General features: G+C 43.3%; 1 protein-coding gene across 1 annotated transcript in view; it reads right to left on the bottom strand.

The window, feature by feature from the left end:
- TNFSF13B (TNF superfamily member 13b) overlaps positions 1-19,883 on the bottom strand; it is an 85,288-nt gene that overhangs the window by 31,787 nt on the left and 33,618 nt on the right. The window contains exons 2-3 of the mRNA XM_073670419.1: positions 16,509-16,590; positions 11,982-12,038 (exon numbers count right to left, since the gene is read on the bottom strand). Of these exons, the coding sequence (XP_073526520.1) occupies positions 11,982-12,038; positions 16,509-16,590 (139 nt within the window). The remainder of the gene's footprint in view (positions 1-11,981; positions 12,039-16,508; positions 16,591-19,883) is intronic.

The raw sequence follows: 19,883 nt of genomic DNA, 5'->3' as shown, positions 1-19,883 counted from the left end.
TAGGCACAAAGTATTTCCTGGGCTAGATGCAGTTAAAAATTTGTAATTAGATACTCTCGTTGGATGCTGAGAAAGCATTCCATAGAGTCTCCTGGCACGCCATATATGATTCTCTTAAAAAGCTTGGGGTAGGGGTCTAGTGGACCCTTTTATAGCCAAAATCACGGCCCTGTATCGCAATACGTCACCTAGGCTGAAGATAAATGGAACTGTAGCACCCTGAGGGCTCGGTTGCTACAGAGGTATTGCACCTCACCCAGAGGTGTGATATCTCACTCTCAGGTAAGGATGTAGTGTGGATCAGGACCCGACACCTGCATGCATTACACCACATTGCCGTGGGGCAGGGCGACCAATATGCCCCTGAGATGGGCACGACAGTCCCTGTCCCTGGCTGGAGTGGGGGGAGGGAACACTGAGGAAGGGGAACCCTGTAGTGCAGGAGCAGGGAGGAAGCAGTTCCTGGGTGCATTGAGAAGGGAGTATAAAAGGTGGGCACCATCTTAGTTCAGTGCAGAGAAGTCTGAGCAGAAGTGGCAGGGAGCAGGGGCTCTGCATGAGCTCTGCTCCGGAGGCGGGCCTAGTAACAGAGGCCCAGGCCTGGAAGAGGGAGAAGGAAGGAAGAGGAGCGGAGAAGGCTCCAGGAACGAGGAACGAAGGGATCTCAGGGGTGCGGACGGGCGAGTCGCCACTGCACGCCCGAATCCACCTGCGTGGAGGGGTCAGGCCAAAGGGGGAGACCGGTCCCCGAAACTAGTGGAGGCAGGAAACGACCCTCAGCTAGAAACAGGAGGCTGTGACATTTTATGTGGCGCAGCCCCTCGCTACACCCGCTAGGAAGGCACCACATAGGGTCAGGGAAACTGGCGCCAAGTTTACCAAGAGGAGGCCCGAGTCAGCCGGACAGAAGGGTTGGTAAGAAAGGCCAGACAAAGGACACACAAAGGGGGTCCTGTGAAGCACTCCAAAGTTATCTGGGAGTTGTCTGAGCCCCTCACCTGGTGAGCACAGTACGACGTGGGCAGCCGTTACCTGCAGACGTGGTCTGGATAATAAGAACTGTGAGTAAAGGCCCTGGACTGCATCACTGACTCCGTGTCATTACTGCTGCTGCCCTGCACCATCACCCCCATCCTCCGCATACACTGCCCTGAGGCTATACTCCTCCCGTGGGGAGTTATGCTACGCTCTGCTGCACCCACAACACCAGCCTCAGCGGTCTGCCCTGGAGCGGCGGTTCACTCTGACCGCAATCCACGGGTGGCGTAGTCGGACATTTAAACATCAAAACCACATAAATAGTTCCGCCACTGGTTTGACCGCCCTGAGCCACGGAACCGGGTTGCCACCACGGAGACTACAACCACCAGCATCCACCAAAAAGGGTCCGGCTCCGGGTGTCCCAAGGCCCAGGGGGCGCGTCAGAACATTTTCATCACCTTTCACAATCACCAATAGGACAAGGCAGGGATGTTCTCTGTCCCCTCTCTTATACATCCTAGTGACGGAGCACCTGCTCTCATCAATTCGCCATAACCCCAATATTAGGTGGATTGAGGTGGGAGGCACCGAGTACAAGTGCTCTCTATTTGCTGATGATGTCCTAGTATATATCACTCAATCACATATATTCATCCATGCTGTTATGGCTGAAATAGATCACTTTGTTACATGGTCAAATTTTAAAATCAATGCAGCGAAGTCTGAGGCCCTCGATGTCTCCCTCCCCAAATCCATATAGGATTCCATCCAGTCCAACTTTCCCTTTGCCTGGCCCTCACAGGGTATCAAATACTTAGGAATTCCTATTCATAGAGACCTCTCCCATCTATGTTATCTTAATTTTGGGCCCTTTATTGAACAACTCCATACAGACCACGGTTGGCAAGTTAGAACTGTAAGATTCACTACGTGAACCACTGGTGTTTTGTGGAAAAGCACATGTACACTGTGTTCCAAATTATTATGCAAAAAGTGTTTAGGAGTGATAAGGGAAGAATTTGTTTGTTTGTCAGTTAAACTCATTGATGGTGATGTGTGTCAGGGCTCTTTATATCACTGTAAGCAATTGCAGACACCTGTGATAATTAGTTTGGCAGGTGTGTCCAATGAAAGGCAAGACTACTTAAGAAGGCTGTCTCACATTATTAAGCAGCCTACATTTTCTGCCAAAATGGGAAAGAAAAAGGATGTGTCGGCTGCTGAGAAGCAACAAATTGTGGAGTGTTTAGGTCAAGGCATGACTACAATCAACATTGTGCGATGATCAGGATGAAGTGTCTTGGCAATCAAGAAGTATGTAGCTGATTCACAGTACACACGTGTGCGTGCTGATAAGGGCAAATTGAGGACTCTTTCCTACAGGCAATTACGTCAGGTTGAAAGAGCAGCGGCAAAAAAGCCTTGTCATAGCAGCAGACAAGTTTTTGAAGCTGCTTGTGCCTCCAACGTCCCCCGAACAACAAGATGCAGGGTCCTTCAGAGGTTTGCAGCTGTGCATACGCCATCCTGTCGACCTCCTCTATCCACTTCACACAAGCAGAAACGGCTCCAGTGGGCCAAACATTACATGAAGACTGATTTCAAAACTGTTTTGTTCACGGATGAGTGCCGTGCAGCGCTCGATGGTACAGATGGATGGAGTGGAGGATGGCTGGTTGATGGACACCCCACGCAAACACGGCTACAGCGCCAACAAGGAGGAGGTGGAGTAATGTTTTCGGCTGGAATCATGGGGAGAGAGATTGTCGGCCCCTTTAGGATCCCTGAAGGCGCTAAAGATGAACTCCATAATGTATGTGGATTTTCTCAAACAGCACTTCCTGCCATGGTTCAAGAAGAACCGTGTATTTCACAGCAAGATCATTTTTCTGCATGATAATGCACCATCTCATGCTGCACATAAAACATCTGCATCTCTGGCTGATATGGGCATAAAAGGGGACAAACTTATGGTGTGACCCCCATGCTCCCCTGACCTCTACCCCATTCAGAACCTTTGGAGCATCATTAAAAGGAGTGTCTATGATGGCGGGAGGCAGTTCACATCTAAGCAACAGCTCTGGGAGGGTATTCTGTCCTCATGCAAAACAATTGAAGCAGAAACCATCCAAAACCTGACAAATTCAATGGATGAGAGAGTTCAGAAGCTCCTTTCGAACAAGGGGTCCTATGTGAAAATGTAACATCACCTAGAATAAAGTTTTGAGTTGAAAACTGTTTGATTTCAGTTTCTAACAACCTGCTAATGCTTATAATTTCAAAAATGACCATTTTTTTGGTCTTTATTAAAATGAAAAGGTTGATCGAAAAGTTTGGGGGATCTAAGAGTGTGGCAACCCAGTAGTCATGATTACTTCGAATTCTGACAATATGAGGGTCATGCTGCAGGTAGTGCAGCAAGAAGGCACTTATGTGTCTTGCGCATCTCGGAGCCCCAAAATTATTTTCCGGGCTAGATGCAGCTAAAAATTATTATTAATTTTAAATCTGGTGAAGCTTTAGTATAGATGGCCTAATAGGATCAGTGCTGCACACTGCTACAAAGCCCAAATTATTTTCCAGTCAAGATACAGATAAACATGATTAGTAATTTTAAATCTGGTGGAGCTTATTATAGATGGCCTAATAGAATCAGTGCTGCACACTGCTACAAAGCCCAAATTATTTTCCAGCCAAAATACAGATAAACATGATTAGTAATTTGAAAGCTTAAAACGGTTGGTAGGGTGATTTTAACCAATCATCAAGCTTTTACTCTCCCCAGGATGACACAGGGGTAGAAAAGTCGTTTCGGATCCATGATTTGTTCATCTTTATGAACGTGAGTCTGTCTACATTATCAGTGGAGAGCCGCGTGCACTTATCTGTCAGCACACCACCAGCAGCGCTGAACACACGTTCAGACAGAACGCTGGCTGCGGGGCATGACAAGATCTCCAAGGCGTAAGTGGCTAGCTCCGGCCATTTATCCAGATTGGAAGCCCAAAAAGAGCAAGGGTCCAGTGACACAGTCGTGGCTTCAATGTTTACTTGGAGATACTCCTGTACCATCGTCTCTAGGCGTTGACTATGTGTCAGACTTCTTGTCTCCTGTGGCCTTGCAAAGGATGGGCTAAAAAAGTGGTGAAATGATTCCGCAAAATTGATGTTACCAGCAGATACTGTGGTTCTGTTACGGTTTGAGTGCTGAACACTTGACGGTCCCACGGTTGGCAAGTTGGAACTGTGAGATTCACTACGTGCACCACTGGTATTTTGTGGAAAAGCACATGTAAGATTCTGCAACAGTCTCTGCTGATACTCCTGCATGCATGCATCCCTTTCTATGGCAGGAATAATTTCTGCAAATTTACTTTTGTACCGGGGATCTAACAGTGTGGCAACCCAGTAGTCAGGATTATTTCTAATTCTCACAATTCGAGGGTCATGTTGCAGGTAGTGCAGCAAGAAGGCACTCATGTGTGTTGCGCATCCAGGAGCACCAAGTCCCTGTTGTGTTGGTGGCGAGGTAACAATCATGCTTCCTTCCTCTGTCCTCTCCCCCCAACCTCGCACAACAGAAATGTGATCAAGGTCTCCCTCATCTGATGAGTCTTCCATCAGTTCGTCCTCCACTTCTTCCTGGGCTCCTGCACCTTCCTCACTAGTTTGGCTGCTACCATGCGCCCTGGTAAAACCATCTCCCCCACCCTCACATGCCTGCCGCCTTGGTGCTGCCGACCGTCTGGACCTTGCAGATGTTAGCCCTTCCGCATACAACTCCTCCTCCTCTACTTCCTCCACCTCCTCTTGTGCCACCACCTGACTCCGAATTCTGTTTAACATGTGCTCCAGCATGTAAATCACCGGAATAGTCATGCTGATAATGGCATCGTCAGCACTAAACATCTTCGTCGCCATTTCAAAACTGTGCAGAAGGGTGCATAGGTCCCTGATCTGAGACCACTCCTCCAGCGTGATTTGCCCAACCTCTGGATCTCGTTGGCCCAGGCTATACGTCAGAACGTATTGCACCAGGGCTTGTCGGTGCTGCCACAGTCGCTGCAACATGTGCAGAGTTGAATTCCACCGGGTAGGCACATCGCATTTTAGCCGGTGAAGTGGCAGGCCCAACGACTTCTGTAGAGATGTAAGTCGCTGAGCTGCGGGATGCGAACGGCGAAAGTGAGCACACAGCAACCGTGCCCTCTGCAGAAGGCCATCTAGTCTGGGATAGTGGGCTAAAAATTGCTGGACAACCAGGTTCAACACGTGAGCCATACAAGGCACGTGTGTGACATTTCCCCGGCGAAGGGCCGCACCCAGGTTTGCAGCATTGTCGCACACGGCCTTCCCTGGTTTCAGGTCCAGTGGAGACAACCATTCATGAAATTGGTTCTCCAGAGCTGACCACAACTCCTCAGCTGTGTGACTCACATTTCCCAGACATTTCAATGTAAAAACCGCCTGATGACGTTGAGCCCTACTGCCAGCATAGTAAGGAGGTGTGCAGGATCCCTTCTGCGCAGTTAGAAAGCTTGTGGCATGACCAGACAGGCTTTGGGTGCAGATGGAAGACCGAGAGGAGGTTGAGGAGGCAGAAGCAGTGGAGGAACTTTGACATAAAGAGGATTGACGCACAACTCGTGGGGACGGCAAGACTTGGACAGCAGCCCCTTGTCCTGCTGTCACCATAGTTACCCAATGCCCAGTCAGCAACATGTAACGCCCCTGTCCATGCCTACTCGTCCAAGTGTCTGTGGTGAAAAGCACCCTGTCACACACAGAGTTTCTCAAAGAAGCGGTGATGTTGTGTGCGACATGCTGGTGGAGCGCAGGCACACCTTTCTTTGAGTAGTAGTGCCGACTGGGCATCTGGTACTGGGGCATTGCGACGGACATAAGGTCTCGAAAATCCTCTGTGTCCACCAGGCGGAAAGGCAGCATTTCTGTAGCCAAGAACTTGCAGATGGTGAAATTCAACCTCTTAGCTTTCTCATGGCTAGGAGGAAATGGTCTTTTACTTGTCCACATCTGAGGGACCGAGGGCTGGCTATTGTGCTTAGACGGGGTTGATAAGGGTGTCCCCGGCAAACTGCCGGTCTGTGAGGAAGATGCAGGCGGACATGTTAGGTTGCCTTGATCCAAAGGTGGTGCTATCGATGTCGGACAGCGCTCAACACCAGCTGGTGTTACCACCTCCAAAGAAAATGATGACCTGCCAATCACGCTGGCTGTTGCAGGTAAAGAGGTGGCAGGTCTGCGCCCCAAAACAGGTGTGACTGCTGTCCCCCCAGTCACAGAGGATGAAGAGGCCGCGGATGCACAAGATATGGCAGACGGTGGTTGGCCCGGCCGGCTAGGCCGCATTGTAGCACACTGAGCTTCCCACTGCAACTTATGCTTCATGTCCATGTGCCGGTTCATGCATGAAGTACTCAAACTATGTATTTTTTGGCCTCTACTTAGCTTTTGCTGACAAATGTTACAGATAACACGAGTTGGGTCATCTTTATCGATCTGAAAAAATGCCCAGGCTATGCAAGCCTTAGCACCCATGCGACCTGAAGAGCCACCACGACTTGTGGTGAGAGGCAGAGTTGTGTTTGAGGCTGCAGTTGTTGACGTGCTTCCAGTACTACGTCTCTGTCCAGGAAGGCGCAACCTGACCTCGTCGTCACTAGCATCTTCCTCCACCTCCTCTGCTGACCTCATCTTTTGGCTGACTGTGGGTTGACAGTAAGTGGGATCTCCAACCTCATCATCATCACCCTGTGCGTTATCACACCCGTCGTCCTCAGAGCCAACCTGTTCCTGCCCTGACAAAAAACTAAAGTTGTCGCTCCAATTCAGGTATTTGAGTCTTATCATCATCTTCCTCATTGTCTCCACCAACAGGAGTTACAGTTTGGGAATGAGGGTCTACATTATGGTCAGAACCTTCTGCGTCTGGTCCTGGATCCGACTCATAAAGATTCTGGGCATCAGTCCAGATCATTTCCTCGTCTGGATTCACAGAAGCGCTGGAGTCGACCTCTGATTCCCAGGCTATAGTATGAGTAAACAGCTCTGCAGACTCAACCATCTGTTCTACCTCATACTCAGACGGGCAGCTGGAGATTTGGGAGCTGTGAGGAAGCAAGTGCGATTGGGGTGACACCTTTGAGGACTGGAGTATTTGTGATGTTGAAGTTGATGTGGAGGAGAGCCCACTTAAAGGAGCACTTGATATCCGTTGAAGCACCTGCTGTTTTTGTGCCTCATCTGGAATTTGTAGCGATTGGCGTGGCCGTAAGAAAGGGATCTTATCACATTGTCCGCTAAAAGAAGTAGACATTTTAGTTTGGCTGGAAGATGGTCTTTCTTCTGCAGATGTTACTGTTGCTTTAACACCTACCCCACGGACACAACCTTTTTTCCCCTTCCCAACACGCCTATTCCCCTTTCCACCAGCAGCAGGCCTTTTTCCACTCATTTTGGTGGTTAACTAATTAACAACTCTGGAGTTGTTTGCACAAAAAAACAATGGATGGGAACCAAGCAGAGCTGAGTGGCCAAACTGTGGTATTAGGCCAAAACTATTGGCTGGGTTAGATGCAGAAAAAAATTATATTCAATTTGCAACCTGATGGAGGTCAGTATAGATGGACTAATAGAGAAAGCCCCACACACTGCTAGAAGGCCAAATATTTTTTTCAGAGCTAGATGCAGAAAAAAATATATTCAGTTTGCAACCTGATGGAGGTCTGTATAGATGGATTAATAGAACAAGTCCCACACACAGCTAGAAGCCCAATATTTTTTCAGAGGTAGATGCAGAAAAAAATATATTCAGTTTGCAACCTGATGGAGGTCAGTATAGATGGACTAATACAACAAGTCCCACACACAGCTAGAAGCCCAATATTTTTTCAGAGGTAGATGCAGAAAAAAATATATTCAGTTTGCAACCTGATGGAGGTCTGTATATATGGATTAATAGAACAAGTCCCACACACAGCTAGAAGCCCAATATTTTTTCAGAGGTAGATGCAGAAAAAAATATATTCAGTTTGCAACCTGATGGAGGTCAGTATAGATGGACTAATACAACAAGTCCCACACACAGCTAGAAGCCCAATATTTTTTCAGAGGTAGATGCAGAAAAAAATATATTCAGTTTGCAACCTGATGGAGGTCTGTATAGATGGATTAATAGAACAAGTCCCACACACAGCTAGAAGCCCAATATTTTTTCAGAGGTAGATGCAGAAAAAAATATATTCAGTTTGCAACCTGATGGAGGTCTGTATAGATGGATTAATAGAACAAGTCCCACACACAGCTAGAAGCCCAATATTTTTTCAGAGGTAGATGCAGAAAAAAATATATTCAGTTTGCAACCTGATGGAGGTCAGTATAGATGGACTAATACAACAAGTCCCACACACAGCTAGAAGCCCAATATTTTTTCAGAGGTAGATGCAGAAAAAAATATATTCAGTTTGCAACCTGATGGAGGTCTGTATAGATGGACTAATACAACAAGTCCCACACACAGCTAGAAGCCCAATATTTTTTCAGAGGTAGATGCAGAAAAAAATATATTCAGTTTGCAACCTGATGGAGGTCAGTATAGATGGACTAATACAACAAGTCCCACACACAGCTAGAAGCCCAATATTTTTTCAGAGGTAGATGCAGAAAAAAATATATTCAGTTTGCAACCTGATGGAGGTCTGTATAGATGGATTAATAGAACAAGTCCCACACACAGCTAGAAGCCCAATATTTTTTCAGAGGTAGATGAAGAAAAAAATATATGCAGTTTGCAACCTGATGGAGGTCAGTATAGATGGACTAATACAACAAGTCCCACACACAGCTAGAAGCCCAATATTTTTTCAGAGCTAGATGCAGAAAAAAATTATATTCAATTTGCAACCTGATGGAGGTCAGTATAGATGGACTAATAGAATGATGCTATGCCCAAAAGATTTTACTTCACTAGGTGCAGTAAAAAAATTGGTATTCTATACACAGGTGGTATATCTTGCAACACAGATAGGCTACTCCACTGACTAACACACTCTGCAATAGGCCAAAAAGGATTAGCTTTGCTAGATTCAGCCAAATGCTGTGAAAAAAACTTGCACAGCACTGGCACAGACCTGCCTGGCAAAAACTGATAGGAACTGATGTAACCTAGTCCTGAAAAGGACTCCAATTACAATTAGTCTTTACTCCCACAATCTATCTATTTAAGAGCACAGACCTGCCTGATAAAAGTCGTAGGAAATGCTGTAACCTAGTCCTTAAAAGGACTGCAATCACAACTATTCCCTACTCCCAAGCTATCTGTAGATTTGTGCGAAAATTGGCTTGAAATTAACAAGGTATAGCGCACACAGCAACAGCGGTGCCGTCTAACACGCAGCTGCAGCAGTGAGAAAATGGTGGCGACGGGGAAAATGGCTTGGTCTTATAGGGCAAGGACATGTGACATACACTGCCAATGACACATGCCCTTGCTTGTGTGAAAAAAAGCACTTCGCTCCGTGTGTGCGCTGCTGATAGGCTGACAGATTGCACCTCCCCACTGCAAATGCGGGAAAGAGAAAAAAAAATGGAGATCTTCATTGTTCCTGCAGAGATCCATCCCCTGCCCCTCCCCCCACCCCGCTGTACACTCAAACTGCGTATTAACATTAATTTTCATCATTACTGAGAAAAAATCCAGTTATGATTTTGGTGCATGAACAGTTATCGAACATAACCTCGAACAGCCGAATTTTTCTCAAATTGTTCGTGTTCGCCGACCGGCTCGAACACCGCCCAAAACAGCTCGAATTTGAGATTGGCGAACAGTTCGAGTAGAACAACGCTCATCTCTAGTCCCTGTGTCATACAGAAAGTAATAGGGTAAATGGAACATGCATTGGTTGCTACCTAATATTCAATATCCATAAATTAACCACAAAACATTAAAACAACAGGCACACACGAACATTTGTCATAATGCAGCATACGTGGTAATCCAATAAAGCACTCCAATAGAATAATTCAATTTAATGTATCCTACACATGTTTAATTGAATTTATTAGTGCACATATTTTATTTAATGGACATAAATGAAACTCAAAGTAATAACCTTGCAACATGGTTTTTCCAAGCCATTAAGTATCTAGCTTTATTTAACTAAAGCTGTCAATGATATATTGCAAAAGCAAATATTATTATTTAAAGTATTTGTGTCCAGATTTTATAAAAGCTTCTAAATAACATCTGAAAGAAATACAACAAGGTGGCAAGCTAGAAACAGCTTCTACTTCTGCAATTTAAATTATTCAACCCCCATTATAAAACATACAAACTTTCTGCTGTTAGCAATAAACCAATCAAACGAGAACTATTTACATAGGTCAACCCAACTTATGTAAGAAGCGGTTTCTCCAAGTTCAACACAATATGACACTTTTAATGACAAAAGAAGTCTCATAACTGTTCAGCAGTAGATCACCCTTTGGCTGTTATGACCTGCTGCATAAAGCTTAGTCAGACACTGGCTACTGGCAGTGTTCCTTAGGAATCTTAGCCCAATCCTCATTAGCTCTCTAATATTTTGGGCTTGTTATATAAGTTCTGTTGGGCTATTTACATTGTTGTACTTTGAATGGTTTATTGCAAAGGATAGAAAGTTTGTAAATTTTCTTAAAAAACATCTATATACTTTTTTTCAATGTTATACCAATAAAACTAATTGATAACTATGGTGTGTTTTTAAAACATAAGCTAGTATAGAGAGAGGGATAAATGATTGATTCACATGTTATTTCATACAACTTTCAATAAACCTTTAGCACAATACCACATACAGTGGGGAAAATAAGTATTTTATACACTGACGATTTTGCAAGTTTTCCCACCTAGAAAGAATGGAGAGGTCTACTAATGGTAATGTTTGAGACTGTGGTCCGAGCTCTCTTCAGGTCATTGACCAGGTCCTCCTGTGTAGTTCTGGGCTGATTCCTGACCTTTCTTAGAATCATCCTTACCCCACGAGGCGAGATTCCGCATGGAGACCCAGACCGAGGAAGATTTACAGTCATCTTGTGTTTCTTCCATTTTCTAATAATTGTGCCAACAGTTGTTGCCTTCTCACCAAGCTGATTGCCTATTGTCCTGTAGCCCATTCCAACCTTATGCAGTGTGATTGATTGTGTGGACAGGTGTCTTTTATACAGGTAACAATTTCAAACAGGTGCAATTAATACAATGACTGCAGAGTAGGGGGGCTTCTTAAAAAAAACTAACAGGTCTGTGAGCCAGAATTTTTGCTGGTTGGTAGGTGATCAAATACTTATTTCATGCAATAAAATGCAATTTAATTATTTAAAAATCATACAATGTGATTTTCTGTTTTTTATTTATAGATTCTGTCTCTCACAGTTGAAGTGTACTTACAATAAAAATAACAGACCTCTCCATTCAAAGGTCATGTCCCTGCCTGTGATGTTGGTTCACACACCAAACCCGCATGTTTCCCGGCAGATGATAGCTGACTTAATCAGCCTTCATGTGCCTTTAATAGCAGAGCTCCACCTGCGACTGTTAACCAGTTATATGCCATTGTCAGTCTCTGACAGTGGCATTTAACACACAGCGGCAGGGGTGCGTATCATTCCACCTACTCATCAGTGCACCCATGATATGATTGCAGATGGATTGCCATGACATCTGGGGGTCTGCTGATGACCCCCATGCCAGACATTACAATCCTCCTGTAAAAGCCAGCATTTAGCTCTGGTTGACGCTCTAAAACCCAAACAGAACTTTGAAATAAAGTTTGGGTCAGGTATCAGAACCCGAATTTCCACCAGTCCGCCCATTCCTAGTGTTCACATAAACAAATACATAACTGGAACTTTCTGGAAATATTTAAGCTGTGTAAAGCAGGAACAATTGCAGTAACATTACATTTCTGGAAAAGCTTAAAAAGAAGAAAAAATGTCTTACAAACCTTGATTTTCTGTATTTTGTGTTTTGTCAGGAATTAGTTGCAAGCAGGAATGGTAAACTAAAAACGAAAAAAAAATCTGGTGGAACTGGAGCAACAGATTTAATCATGTTTGCAGCATAAACGTAAAGGGATTGTTCCCTTTTAGACAATTTCTGCCCCAGCTGCAGTTTGTGAAAATATAACAAACCACACTGTACTTGCCTTCCCCAGGTCTTCCTGTGAGTCTCTGCCGCTGCTCCTGGTGGTTGACATTGGCTGCATCGCTGATGACATGTCAACAGTGCAGCAGCCAATCAGTGAGCACAGCGGCTCTGAAGTGCCCCTGAGCTCACTGGTTGGCTGCCGCCCATTCAAGGTGAAGTCACAGCTGCAGCCATTGCTGGACAGCGGGGGTAGCTGCAGAGCCTCACCATTGCACCTGGGGAAAGGGAGCATAGTGCAATATGTTTAACAAACTGAACATTATCTCAGAGGGGATAACCGCTTTAACTTAAAGAGGGCCTGTAATCAGGTCAAAGGTAGACAGTTTTTGCTCTTACTTTATTCCTGCTGATCCACTGAGTAATCTGTTTTATTTTTTTTAATTCTGCAGAACGGTTCTGCAGATATGGGCATTTATATTTAGTGATATGTTTTTTTTTACCAAGGGAGTATGGCTCAAAGAGTTCTTTGGGAGGTGTATTTAGGCTGCACTGTATTATTACCCTATGAACACCAGCCCCTTGATAAAGACCATAAAAATTAGCACTAGATAAAAAGGCACATATCTCTTTCACCGTGAGCAACACGGTGGCTCAGTGGTTAGCATTGCAGCGCTGGGGTCCTGGGTTCAAATCCCACCAAGGACAACATCTGCAAGGAGTTTGTATGTTCTCCCTGTTTTTGTGTGGGTTTCCTCTGGGTTCTCCGGTTTCCTCCCACACTCCAAAGACATACGGATAGGGAATGTAGACTGTGAGCCCCAATGGGGACATTGATGATAATGTATGTATAGCGCTGCGGAATATGTTGGCGCTATATAAAAATAAAGATTATTACTGTATGTCAGATAAAAAAATAAAAATAAATAAAATACTCAGAGTAGCAGGAAAAAAATAACAAAAAACTGGACACTTAGGACCTGGTGACAGGTCCTATTTAACCTGTAATTTTAAGATATATATTTTTTTATTTAAATTAACAATTCTCATTTCCAATGGGAGCTACTGTAGCCGCCTCCAGCATTATCGTTCTTTCTCAGGAATTTTTCTACTGCCAGAGCAGACTTCCACTGCAAATCATGGTTTTGACTTGTTCATTTGAATTGGTGGCATATAAAATTGAACAAAAAGAGTCACAGGACCCTGGTCCAGCGTCCATGTTGTAACTTTGTGGCAGCCAGACCAGGACAGTGTGAACTTCCTTGACCGTCACTCAAATGCTTGTGTCCAAAGACATACTGATAGTGAACGTAGATTGTGAGCCCCAATGGGGACAGTGCCGATAATGTCTGTAAATTGTCTGAATTGTAAAGCGCTGTGGAATATGTTGGTGGTATATCAATAAAAAGATTATTATTATTACTAGGATTATGTCATTGTGCAACACACATCATATCTAGTGAGTAGGCCTCAGGCAACACCATGACGTTGCTGAGGCTGTTGATATTTGAGTGCTGGCCAAGAAAATTTTCACAGCCCTGGTCTGGCTGCCATGAAATACTGACATGTATACTGGACCAGCATTAACTTTTTACTTAAAGAAGCCCTCCCATCAAAGTTTTTATCTTCTCAATATATTGCAAAGATCATATTATATGGCACTGTGTATTTACAATTGCTCATTTTGCCTTTCTACCGAGCTAATTCTTCTCTTTTTTTGCTCTATGTAGAAATAGAACGTCTCTTGTCCCTCCAGAAATCATTCCTCTCTTCAACTCCTGACCCAAATGCCCCTTTTTCCCCCTACCAGTGACTTTTGCAGTGACTGTGCAGAATTTTCGAACTGAATCTTAGTCCGTGAGTAGGGACTGAGATTCAGTTTGAAATTGAAATGCTTAGGAAAAACTCTTATATTTATACTTTTCTATAGTATTTTCTATAGTACGGGGAATTGTTCTATTTTATTCAATTCTACAAATAATTTTGTTTTTGTCAATTTATTTTTTTTAAAAATGGCTGGATATCTCTATCTTGTTCCTAATACCACATATCCCATCCATACCTCTTCCCAACATTCAGCTGGTTAACTTGTAGTAATCACTAGATCCAACGAAAATCTGCATTTTGACTGGACAACGCCTTAAAGGGAATTAGTCACCATTTTTTTCTATATAATTTGACAGCAGCATGATGTAGGGACAGAGATCCAGATTCCAGCAATGTATCATTTAGTTTACTGGGTGCAGGAATTGTGATAGAATTAAAGTTTTCTCTCATACAGATCTAGCAGAGCTCTGAATGCTGAGCTATGTATAACCCCACTCACACCACTGATTCTGTGTACACTGTATATTGGCAGAAAGATGCTAACTAGTGGTGGGAGCATGGTTGGACTAGGAGGCATGAGACAAATATTCCCCTAGTGATAATATCCTGCTGATAAAACATGATTTTATGAAAACAGTAACACACAGCCCAGTAAGTGACACATCACTGGAATCAGCACGTACATAATGCTGCTCTAAGACTACATATTATCATATAAGTAGCACAACTTATTTCTATAAACAAACTTCCATGCCTCACAAACAAACCTCCATGCAGAAATTATTTGTTGCATGTTAAGAGGGTTTCGTAAATCCTTCTGACATGCAAGGGATGCACATTGTCGATGGATTTCGGCCATCATTTGTGGCTTTATTGAAGGCACTTTCCTTTTTTGTCTTGTGGTATTAGTTGCACATTTTTGCACCAAATGTTTTTAAATAGTGCACGCGATTCATGAATTTGGTACAAAGATAAAAATGGTCTTTTTACTGTCAAGAACTGTTTTGTGACTTTTAAGCATTAAAAAAAATCACATTTCGTGAAATGGCAAAAAATTGTTTCAAAATACTGGCATGCTCAAAAATACATCAGGTGAAGATTAAAGTGGAGTTATACCTAATTTTTTGACTTTTTAAAAATGTACAAATGACCAATCACACGAAAATATCTGGAATGGCTAAACTCCACTCAAATAGCGCAAAACATAAAAACAGACGAGCACATATAAAATAGACTTAAAAAAAAGTGCAATAATGAATTTGGTGCAAACACAAAAAAATGGCACAAAACAAACAAACCGAACAAGACACATGAGTTGAAATGTCATGACTGGGCCAAGAAATGGGTAGCCAAGTAGTGGGGTACATAGATACATGCAATGGAGCATTGACCTGCATAAAAATCATGATTTTCTTGAAAGATGCAGACTTTTTTTTGCTCGAAGAAAGTGTCTTATAAAACAAGCAGTAGGTTTGAGAGTTGATTTTGAGTCCATCTTCAACCTGAAAAGGTCAATAATAATACCAGCCTATAACTAATCCACCCCCACTTAGCTGGCGTCTGAGTCGAGTCTGTGGCTATTACTGATCCAGCCACGGGTTCACCCATCTGGTTCATCAAGAGTTGCTCTCATCTCATCAGTTCATAAAAGCTTTGAAGAATCTGTCTTCAGGTATTTCTTGGCTGAGTCTTGACTTTCAAGTTCAACTTCTGTGTCTTGTTCAGTGGTGGTCGGGTTTCAGCCTTTCTTACCATGACCATGTCTCTGAGCACTGAACACCTTATACTTCTGGGTTCTCCGGGGAGGTGGCAGTTCTGGAATATGACAGTACTGGAGGATAATGGTTCCTAGTCACATTACATTTATTTTTCTTAAATCTTTGACAGTTAATGTGCGTCTTTCTTTCTCAAGTCTTTTTTTGCGACCCTGATGACTATTTGCAACAAATCCTTTGATGGTTCCATGATAACGTTTCAATATCTTAGTAATTTCAAGTGCTTAATCACTCTCTAAGACTAACAATTTTTAACTTTTCAGAGTTAGTTAACTCTCTTTTTTGTGCCATCTTTACCTGATGAAAACAAGCTGCCTAATAATTCTGCACACCTAGATAAAGGCTGTTGGAGTGCAGTCCGACATCCACAGAATCAGACAATAGAGAAGATGGAGAAATTAAGTACTCTGTCTTCTTGGTACCTGTGATATGATTCTCGCATGCAAGAGAATCTGATCACACTAAGATGACACTCTTATCAAACTCTGACCGAGTTTGATCTGAGTCTCATTAGCATAATCAGCCCGATTCTTTCACATGAGAGATCATACGCTCATGTAACACCGGCCTCCAAGTGATGATATGGCTAAAGTACTCACTTCTTAATGATTCTGCACACAGTGTATGAAAGCAAGCATAGCACTCTTTTAATGTGTTAGTTCCCAATATCTAACGCTACAGAACATATCCTGCATTATACTTTTGTATTCAACAACTATATGCCATGTCATAGACGAGCACAATCACGCTACGCTATGCTCAACCTGCGCACAATAAATTAATACCTTTTCCGTCTGATGCCTGTCTTCGGAGTCGTTCATTTTGGAGTAAACTGCTTTCTTTCTGAACATCTGATGATTTTTCCTTCTGTAAAAAGGAATGTGTTTACCAGAGTATATATTTTAATTGCAATGATGGTTGTCGTTGATCACAATAGTATTGCATTAATATAAAAGCTCTGTTGACCATTACTATTTAGAGTTTACGTACATACTGATATAGTATAAGATATAGTTAATGTTTGGGGCTAGCCCATAGTGGGAGGGGTTTGGGTGGTTATAAAAAAGGGACTTACTTCCTAATAGTGACTCAGATAGGGAAGTACGGTAACAAAGTCAAGTTCAAGTGCAGTGGGCTGCTAGTGCCAGCATGTACCAATTGTTCAAGGCAGTGGGAAGCCGTACTGATATTCCTAGCGGACATTCCGGCTATGTCAGGAGCCCAATGCCTGGCGTGGGGGCTGATGGTTTCATTGTGTCCTCTGGCGCACAGAGGAAGATGGACGTGGAACCGTGTGAAGGGCAGGTGGCTGATCCTGTGTACACTGCTGAACTAGAGAGTAAATTCCTGGGGCTGATGGAGTCAGTGAACTTAAGGATAGTTCAGGAGGAACAAATTGTAGGAATGAAGAGGTGTAGTGCTAAGGAAGTAAAGAATATGAAGTGTTGTGCCCTATCTCACATGTTACAACCTGATGAACTTGAACTGACCAGTAAACGTTTGCTTGTTGCAAAGAAATTGGTAGCGGTGGCTCCTGAAGATGGAGGCCTGGAGATAGTGGAGACCAGTGGCCTACAAGTGAGTTTGATGAACCCCAAGCCTGATAGAACATTAAGACTAACTTACTGTTTTCCTGTAAAGTGCCAGTGCCATTTGCATAACCGGACAGCAGCTCGGTCATGACTACCGCTCTCGGCCACTTTACATATTCACTATGCATATGCATTGCTCTAGCATATGTTAACAAGAAAACCCTTTTACTTGTAAATTGTAAGCAAATTGTAACCTGATAATATCTTCTGGTCTAAGTATGCGTCACTTGTGGATTACCATAGTTTTTGTCATTATTCTATACTTTTTTGCAGTATTGGGTGCTACTTGATTATTCTAAATTATTTTAAAGTACGGTAAGTACATTTCAAAATGCTAAATATATTTTGCAAGTATTTCATTTTTTACATTAACAAGGAAATGCCTGGAAGAAAAGAATGATTGATGCCACCACCCTTGAAGGCCCACTGTTTTGTCAACAAACTTAGCATAAATCGGTTGTTACATGGGTCTGCCAGTGATCTCTTGGTAGCTTTAAAATAGCTACCATAGACAGGCTTAGCAGAAGCCCCTCCAGGGATCTGGACTTACACAGGTGCTAGGTTGGAGCCACGGAGTCAATTCCTGGCCACTGGTGCAGGCTGGCAGGAGTAGTCAGATAGCTGGATCTGAACCATGAGGGCTTTAAAGGTACAAAATTAATTGAAAGGCAAAGAAATAGTCAAACAACAGGCTATGGTCAGGTAATGCAGGTTAACGGTGTTGCAGTATCTAGAATTACTGTAGAATATGCATGAAAGATGTACCTGCAGTGACCAGAAGAAAGAGCCAAAATCTCTCTGTAGAACCCAGTAAAGAAACTAGAAAGTTTCCTTTTGGGAATAGTGAGGGAAGATTTTGTAAGTTGTGCAGGTCAAAGTGTGTGTCCTAGGGAAAAGCCAGAGAGAACGAGAGGAGCGAGCTGAATGACAGTGATTAGTGGTCATATCATGCCACCCAAGCAGTATCAGAGAGCTTTAGAACCAGGAGCAGAAAGACTGTGAGAGCTCTTATGAGATGGCAGCCAGGCAGAGTGGCAAGGTGTAGGATGAGACTGTATATAAGACAGCAGGAATCCAGCACCAGGGCTTTACCCATAAAGAAACATGTGAAAGATACAATGCAGGACAAGTGGACAGCACCTTCAGAGGCCATAGCTGCAAGATCCGGAGCCCTGGGGTCCACCATCTGTGACTGCAAATATTCCAAGACGGACTCAGAGTTATTGCCATTGTGGGCTTGTTGCCATTGTTCAGAATCCATTCCTTTAACCCCTTCATGACGGTGGATATATCCATACGTCCGATGTCATTGTACCGATCAGAAGAATAAAGTCGACTAATCACTTATCCTGCACGATGAATGGCAGTAAGACTTGACCCACATTTATCCTGAGCTCTAAACTAAGCGCGTACACCAGGGTTTTCGTGTAAATCTCTGAAATACGTAATTCAGACGGAACCTCCAGCAGAAGATTGCTTATAATAAGGCAGATGAAGACACTGTGGACGCCGTCTGGAGTATGATCTGGCGGTGTCCATCTTTTTAGGCGTGCATAAAAGTGCGGTCAGCCACATTTTTGTGCACTTATGAAAAGAAGGACAATGCTGAATAGAGGCCAGACGGAGTCCAGAGTAACTCTGCTGCCTCATTATAGTGAATGGATCCCTCAGGGGTTTCATTTGAATCATGTCAATTGGAGATTTAGATGGAAATGTGATCCCAAACATTATATAAAATGTTCCCAATAAAAGCTTCAACTCAATCTACAAAAAAAAAATCCCCATCTGTCAATGGAACTATGGGGGCTTCCACGTTACTGCTAGCACAATGGCTCTGGAAAAGAACTATGACTCCTTAACCCTCTAACTCCTTAACTACAGAGAAACAAATCACCAGCGACATTAAAATAAATCCCAAAAATGTTATAAATACATCAATGCCAAAAAGAAAAAAATAGATGGTATCGGCCCCTTAAAAGACGAACATAACCTAATTATAGAGGACAAAGAAAAGGCTGAGATATTAAACAAGCACTTTTCATCCATGTTCACCAATGAACCATCTGTCCCAGGGATCCTTCAACAGGGCAAAAATCAAAGTTCACCACCTGATATAACTAGATTAACACAAAAAGAAGTATGCCTGCGTCTGAGCAACATTGACAAATCGCCCGGCCCAGATGGTATTCATCCACGGATACTGAAGTAGTTGAGCTCAGTAATTGACAGACTATTTAATCTCATATTCTTAGACTCTCTTGTAACAGAGGAAGTGCACAGGATTGTAGGATATCCGAAGTGGAACCGATATTTAAGAAAGGTAAGAAGGTGGATCCAGGTAACTACCGTCCATTAAGTCTGACATCAGTAGTGTGCAAAGTTTTTGAGGGCATCATAAGAGATTACCTGCAGAGTTACAGTGCCTTGTGAAAGTATTTGGCCCCCTTGAACTTTTCTACCTTTTGCCACATTTCTGGCTTCAAACATAAGTAGTATAAGGCTATTATGTGGTACAATGTCAAATACCTTTGCAAAGTCCAGATAAATCACATCAGCCACATTACCAAC

Source organism: Phyllobates terribilis, unplaced genomic scaffold, assembly GCF_046119375.1.
Source record: "Phyllobates terribilis strain yellow unplaced genomic scaffold, ASM4611937v1 Scaffold_2__4_contigs__length_985480577, whole genome shotgun sequence".
Classification (NCBI taxonomy): Eukaryota; Metazoa; Chordata; class Amphibia; order Anura; family Dendrobatidae; genus Phyllobates; species Phyllobates terribilis.
This window is presented reverse-complemented; position numbering and strand designations above follow the sequence as displayed.